The sequence below is a fragment of the Passer montanus genome, unplaced genomic scaffold (genome assembly GCF_014805655.1).
Source record: "Passer montanus isolate IOZ18808 unplaced genomic scaffold, ASM1480565v1 scaffold179, whole genome shotgun sequence".
In the NCBI taxonomy this organism is placed as follows: Eukaryota; Metazoa; Chordata; class Aves; order Passeriformes; family Passeridae; genus Passer; species Passer montanus.
The window spans coordinates 618,855-625,870 of NW_024365270.1; the positions used below are offsets into that span (position 1 = coordinate 618,855).

At 57.9% G+C, this 7,016-nt stretch overlaps 2 protein-coding genes and 1 non-coding gene across 5 annotated transcripts in view; 2 read left to right on the plus strand and 1 right to left on the minus strand.

The window, feature by feature from the left end:
* The window catches only part of PCGF2 (polycomb group ring finger 2), an 8,713-nt gene extending 6,735 nt beyond the window's left edge, over window positions 1-1,978 (minus strand). Inside the window, exon 1 of one of the 3 annotated variants that reach the window (XM_039704628.1) lies at window positions 1,855-1,978. The gene's annotated coding sequence lies outside the window, so the exon portion shown is untranslated. Of the gene's footprint in view, window positions 1-1,145; window positions 1,524-1,854 lie in introns of those variants that run through there. The other 2 variants (XM_039704627.1, XM_039704626.1) reach the window with 2 other exon arrangements.
* On the plus strand, window positions 1,577-1,650 carry TRNAN-GUU. Its single transcript has one exon. It is a non-coding gene; the product is annotated as a tRNA-Asn (tRNA).
* A 763-nt stretch (window positions 1,979-2,741) lies between the features above and the next one.
* On the plus strand, window positions 2,742-5,525 carry PSMB3 (proteasome 20S subunit beta 3). Its single transcript, XM_039704639.1, has 6 exons — window positions 2,742-2,900; window positions 3,144-3,328; window positions 3,776-3,883; window positions 4,409-4,586; window positions 4,883-4,977; window positions 5,420-5,525. The coding sequence occupies exons 1-6, from the start codon at window positions 2,898-2,900 to the stop codon at window positions 5,466-5,468; spliced, it is 618 nt and encodes a 205-aa protein (XP_039560573.1). The 5' UTR covers window positions 2,742-2,897; the 3' UTR covers window positions 5,469-5,525.
* The last annotated feature ends 1,491 nt before the right edge of the window (window positions 5,526-7,016 follow it).

Here is a 7,016-nt window from a genome sequence, read left to right on the forward strand (position 1 = left end):
GGCTCGGCTCGGGCGGCGCTGCGGCCGCGGCCCTTTTTTATTTTTTTTTCCCCTCCACTCTCTCTCTCTCTCTTTTTTTTTCTCCTTCTTTTTTTCCCCCCCTCTCCTTCCTCCTCCTTTTTTTTTATTATTTTTTCCTCATTTTAAATTTTTTTTTAATTTTTTTCCCACCTCCAGCCGCCGCCAGGCCCCGCCCGCCTCACGTGACCTCATTCCTTTGGGGGGCTGCGGAGGAAGGGAGCGAGGGGCCGAGGTTGGGGGGACCCCCCGGACCCCCCGGCCCCGGAGGTCACGGAGACCCCCGGGGGGGGAAACGAGAACTCCCCCAAACCCGCCGGAATGGCACCAAAATGCGGTGTCCGGTGGAAGCTCCGGGCGCGGTGTTCCTCCCGGGGACCCCGTTTTGGCCCCAAATTGTGACCTGGGACAAGCGGGACCCTCTGCGAGACCCTCGGGGGAAGGAAAGGGAAGAGGGAGGGAAAAAAAAAAAAAAGAAATAGAGGGAAATTCAAGAGGGAAAATGGAAAATTGGAGGGCAGGGAAGGAAAAAAAAAGGGGAAAATAGGAAAAAAATAGGGGAAAAATGAAAGAAAGAAAAGGAAAAGGGAAAATGAGAGGGGGAAGAGGGAGGGAAAAAAAGAACGGGAAGAAAAATAGAGGGACATTAGAGAAAAGGAAAAAATGGAAAAGAAGGAGGGAAAAAGAAGGAAAACCGAGGAAAATTAGAAAAATGGGGGATATGAGCAAGAAGGAGGGGAAAGGAAGGTGAAAAAGCCAAGGAAAATAAAAATTAGGGAAAGAAAGGGAGAACGGGAAAATCGGGGGAAAGGAATGAAAAAGGAAGGAAAGAAAAGAAAGAAAAAATGGAGGGAAATTAGAGAAAGATGGAAAACGGGGAGAAGGAAGGAAAGAAAACCAATGGGAAATGAGAGGGGGGAAAAGGCAAAAGGAAGAAAAAAAATGAAAAAAAGAAAGAAAAAAAGAGGGGAGAGCAGGAAGGAGGAAGAGAAAAAAGGCAGGAAAAGAGAAGAAGAGTGGAAAAAAATAAAAAGGAAAAGTCGGGAAGGAAATAAAGGAGGGGGAAAGGGGCAGGAGGAGCAGCGGGAGGCGCTGAGGGAACGCGGCCACCGCACGCCCGGGATTACCGGCGGCCCCGCTCTCCCGGGATTACCGGCGGCCCCCGCCCCGCAGCTGCCGGCGCTCGCAGCCCGGTCCCGTCCCGCTGTCCGTGCCCGGGGGTTCCCGGTGAGCCGCTGTCCGTGCCGCTGTCTCGGTTCCCGGGATGGCGGGGTCGGTGCTGCTGGAGCCGTTGCCGGTGCCGGTGTCCGGTTGCCCCGGTCCCGGTGCTGGTTTCAGTAGGGCCGGTGCCGGTGTCACCTTTCCCCGTGCTTGGGGCCCGTGTCCGGTGTCCCGTTCCCGGTATGCTGTCCCCGTATCCCCTTCCCGGTGTCCCGTTCCCTTTCCCGATATTCCCGGTATTCCCGGTGTCCCTGTGTTCCCGGTATTCCCGGTGTCCCCGTGTTCCCGTGTCCCGCTCCCGCGCCGAGTGCCGTGCGCGCGGGGCGCTGCCAGCGCGGTCTCTGTGGCGCAATCGGTTAGCGCGTTCGGCTGTTAACCGAAAGGTTGGTGGTTCGAGCCCACCCAGGGACGGAGCCGTTTCTTTTGCCCCCGCCGCTCCCGTTCCCTCTTTTCCCGGTGCCAGCCCCCGGGCGCGGCCCGGGATGGACGGAACCGGACACAGCAGCTCCCGGTGTCCCCAAACCGTCCCAGCTCCCACAAGGAGGTTTTGGGACTTTGAAATCGCAGCTGGAGCCCTGTTTCCATCCAAATCCCGTATTTTGCCTCAAAACTAACCTGAAGAGGCTCCCAAGGCTGCCAGACCGAGCTTCCCCCTCTCTGGGAACTCCTGCAAATTCCATTTCTGTGCCCTGAGACGATGGAATTCCCGAAACGCCGGAATTCCCGAAACGCCGGAATTCCCAAAACGCCGGAATTCCTGTTTGACCCCGGCACGAGGCCACGCTGGGATCGGTCCCCGGGATCCTCCCCGGCTCTGCCGGGGCTGTTCCCACCGGGCTCCGGCTCCTGCCAGGAACCTTTTGTGCCGGAAAACCCCCCAGAAATGCACTTCAAAAACGGGATTTAAAATGGGATTTAAAAACGGGATTTAACGGGATTTAAAAACGGGATTTAAACCCGGGATGTGACAGCAGGGCGGGCGCGGGATGAGCCGTGACCCGGAGCGGCCTCGCAGAGCGACCCCAACCCCCCCGGGCCGGCGCTTCCCGAGGAGATTCTGGGGAGAATTCCCTTTGGATGGGCGAGCTCGGGGCTGTGCCCCCGGCCCCGGAGACGCGGCTGCTCTCCTGACGGAGCCAGCTGTGCCCCCGGATCCAGATGAGGCCCCGCTTTTCCAGCCATTCCCACTATTTCCAGCCATTCCCACTATTTCCCACCATTCCCATTTCCCAGCTGCTCCCCCGCCCCTCACTCCCGTCACGCCTCGCGCGCCCACTGTGACTCGTCACTTTCCCGCCCCGCCCACCCCCCCTGCCTCAGCCAATCACCTGCTCGCGCCCCAGCACCTCCCGCCAATCCCCAGCAGCGCTCGGGCTCCAGGCGGCGGCGGCGACCAATGGCGAGCACGGAAGGCGAAACCCCCGGCGGCGGCCATCAATGGGAAGCGTTGGGGGTGAGAGCGGCGGTGGAATTGACCAATGGGAAGCGGTGAGGGCAGGACCGGCGGGGGCGACAGCCAATGGGAAGCGTTGGCGGCGGGAGCGGCGGCGGCGCGGCGGGGCCGGAGCGGGGCCTGAGCAGAGACCGGGCCGGGAGCGAGCGGGGGCGGAGCGGTGACAGGGCAGTGACACAGCGGGGACACAGGAACAGCCGCAGCCATGGTGAGACCGGGACGGCACCTCCGGGCCCGGCACAGCGCGGGGGAGGCGCGGGGCGAGGCCGCTCCGTGAGGGGAGGCCTGTGGGGAGCGGGGCGAGGAGCGGCGGGGATGAGCCCCAGTGCCGGGGGCCCCTCCGGTGTCCGTGAGGGAGGCCCGTGGGGAGCGGCGGGGGTGAACCCCAGCGCGGAGCGGCGGTACCGGGTGCCCGGGCCCTGCGCTGTCCCTGAGCCGCCGCTCCGTGCAGTCCATCATGTCCTACAACGGCGGGGCCGTCATGGCCATGCGGGGCCGCGGCTGCGTGGCCATCGCCGCGGACCGGCGCTTCGGCGTGCAGGCGCAGACCGTGACCACCGACTTCCAGAAGATCTTCCCCATGGGCCAGCGGCTCTACATCGGCCTGGCCGGGCTGGCCACGGACGTGCAGACCGTGTAAGTGACTGGCTGGGGTCGGTGCTGGGGATAATGGGAATTAACGGTGCCGGTGCTGCTGCTGGGAGAGGTTTGGAAATGGAGTGGCCTGGTGTGATTTGGGATCACATCACACATCACACTGCTGCAGTGGGGATTTCACTGCTGCAGTGGGGATTTCACTGCGGGAGTGGAGATTTCGCTGCTGGAGTTGAGATTTCACTGCTAAAATCCAACTTGCACCACTAAAATTGAACTTCTACTGCTAAAATCGACCTTTTACTGCCACAATTCAACTTTCACCCCTGAAACTCAACTTCTCCTCCTAGCATTTCGCCTCGGCTGCAGCAGCAGCTGCGTGTGCAGCCCTCGGTGCTGGTGCCTGGCAGCAGCAGCAGTGGCCAGGCCTGGCTGAGGGCGAGGAGCAGGACCCTGCTGTGCTTTAAGCCCAGCTCTGATCTCTTGCAGGGCCCAGAGGCTGAAGTTTAGGCTGAACCTCTACGAGCTGAAGGAAGGCAGGCAGATCAAGCCCCAGACCTTCATGAGCATGGTGTCCAACCTGCTCTACGAGAGGAGGTAAAACAAACTGCAATGTCTGTGGGCTGAGGGTGTTGGAGTGGCCAGAGGAGCCTGGATCATTTCCTGTTGTCACCGTCCCCTCCCCGAGCAGATTTTTCTTCTCTTGGGGTGACATTTCCTCCCCAAATTGTCTCAAACAGAATCAGTTGTCAAAGCAGAACAAACTCCTGCTGTTTCAGGGTGGTCTGCTGTGCCAAAACCATTGCATGGCTCTCCCTGAAAGGAGCTTTGGGATGGCTTCTGTGCCTGGAAGACATTTCTGAGGGATGTGGGACTGCACTGGGGGCTGGAATGGGACAGCTGTGGGGACAGCTCCAGTCTGTGCTCCGGGGACTGGGACAGGAGCCAGGGAATGGCTGGGCTGGAAATTCAGGGAAGGGAGGGTGAACTCTGGGAATGGTGATCCCAAAGCTGCCAGAGCTGCAGGAGCGTTCAGGCTGGGATTTTGGGGATTGTCCCGTGCCAGGGTGATCCCTGTGGTCCCTGTCCCCAGGGCTGCCCTGAGCCCAGCTGTGTCCCCAGGTTTGGTCCCTACTACACAGAGCCGGTGATCGCGGGGCTGGACCCGCTCAGCCACGAGCCCTTCATCTGCTCCCTGGACCTCATCGGCTGCCCCATGGTCACCGATGACTTCGTGGTCAGCGGCACCTGCTCCGAGCAGATGTACGGGATGTGCGAGTCCCTCTGGGAGCCCGACATGGTCAGTGGGGCTGGGGTCACTGGGGATAGCCTGGGATCTCCTGGGGTCATCTGGGATAGCCTCGGGACACATGGGGTCACCTGGGATAGCCTTGGGTCACCTGGCATCTTTTGGGATCCGTGGATTCAGTTCTCCCTGCCATGCTCGCTGGAGATGCTGAGCTGGGGAGAGGCTTCATTCCAGCTGTGCCTTCCGCAGCCTGAGAAGGGAAGCTTGCAGGGTTCTGGGGGATTGGGGTGAAGTTTTTTAGGGGATCTGCAGCCCAGGTGAAACCCTGTGCTGCCTCTGTGCCCCAGGAGCCCGAGCACCTCTTTGAGACCATCTCGCAGGCCATGCTCAACGCCGTGGACAGAGACGCCATCTCGGGGATGGGCGTGGTGGTGCACGTCATGTGAGTGCTGGGGGGCCTGGGGAGCCCAGGGGCTGGCACTGCCTTCCCTTCCCTCAGGGATCCTGGGGAGCCCAGGGGCTGGCACTGCCTTCCCTTCCTTCCCCCAGGGCTCCCCCAATCCAGGGGCTGGCACTGCTGGAACCAAGAAATGACTCCTGGAGTTTGAGTCCCTCTGCTCAGGGATTCCCTGGCTGCATTCCTGTGGAATTGAGGAGCTCTGCCCCCCCATGGATGCAGCATTAACTCCCATCTCTGTCACCAGCTGCCTTTTGATAAACCCCATTTTGCTGCTGCAGCACCCCAAACCTGGCAGCTCCCCACAATGAAGGGTTTATTTATTGTCACAACCACCCGAGCTCCTACCCATGGACCTGGGACAAGCTCTAGGAAGGGTTTAAACCTGGCTTTAGCAGTACGTAATCTCTCCTTTTTCCCTCTCCAGAGAGAAAGACAAGATCACCACCAGGACCCTGAAGGCTCGGATGGATTAGCCCAGCCCAGCTGCTTTGTGCCCCTCGGGACTTTTTAAAATAAAACTCTGCCCTGAACTTCCCTTTTGGTGCCTCTGAGCAGGGTGAGGGTGTCACCCTGGCTGCCAGGACACAGCGGTGACCCCAGGTGTGTCACCTTCCATCCACCCCATCCCTCCAGCACCTCCCAAATTGGGAGCTTTCCAGCTTTTCCTGCCAGGTCTGGTTGTTCTGGCAGCCAGCACTGGGTAAAATTGTTAAAATCTCATTTAAAGAGGCTTCTGCTGGTGTGGTTTGTGCAATCATGGAGTGGTTTGGGTGGGAAGGGACCTCAAAGCCCATCCAGTGACAGGGACACCTTGACTGTCCCAGGGTGCTCCAGCCTGGCCTGGGGCATTCCGCGGATGGATCAGCCACAGCTGCTCTGGGAATTCCATCCCAGCCCCTCCCAGGGGGCATTCCTTCCCAAAATCCCATTTAAACCCTGCCCCTTGCCCAGTTTTCCCCCATCCTGTCCCTACCAGGACTCCCCACACTGGAGGAGCAGCTGAGGGTGACCCCTCAAGGAGCACAGCAGGGAGGACCCAGATGTACACAAAGTTTTAATTTTATTTCTTTTTTTTTTCTCTGGTTGGAGACTCATCTTGTAACATGCATGCATTTCAAAACAGTAACAGTGTCTCAAACTGCTCCTAGCAAACAGACAAGCACAGAGGACTTCAATTTCCTATTTAAAAAACAGCAGTGAAAAAACCTAGAATGTTAATTTTTTTAAAATTTTTAAATTTTTTTAAAGTTTTTTTTTAGTTTTCTTTTTGTTTGTTTAGTTTTTAGATTAAACTTAATTTATTCACATTTTTTCTTTTCAATTCAGTTGCACTGATTAGCCCTGCCCACCCTCGTGACCTGTGTGTGGAACCTGCTCCCTCCACTCCCGTCCAGCTGCTTGGGCAGCCCCAGAGCAGCAGAAATTTTGAGTGGTTTCCACTAAAAATGATGTGTCCAGAGCTCTGTCATCCCAGTTATCCATGGGATCCATCCCACAGAGCCAGGACAACGGGCAGGAGCTGCGGGGGACACTGGGAGTGGCTCTGCAGGAAGGGGACATTTGGGAATTTGGGGCTGTGGCCACACTGGGGACACCCCCCTGGTTTTGGGGGAAAATCCTTCAGCTGGGGGTGAAATTCCAGGTGCAGCTGGAAGGGAGGCCTGGGAAAGGACTGCATAGTAGTCATGGATTGGGAATATCCACCACCACAACCTCCTCACCACCTGAGCCTGCCTGGGCTGGGAAAGCAGGGATTTCCTCCCAAAAAAAAAAACAAAAAACCCCAAAAAAAAAAAAAAAAAGGAAATAAGACTCAAAATGGTTCTGGATTTCCTTGATGATTGTGCTGATCCAGATTCCAAGCTGGGATTGTAGGAGTGTGGCCTCCCCCTGCTGCCCCACGGGGTGAATTCCGTCTCCAATGGGGTCAATCTTATCCCTACAGGATGAATTCTGTCCCCTGGGGTGAATTCCATCCCCACAGAAGGCACTCTATCCCCACGGGGTGAATTCCCAATTAA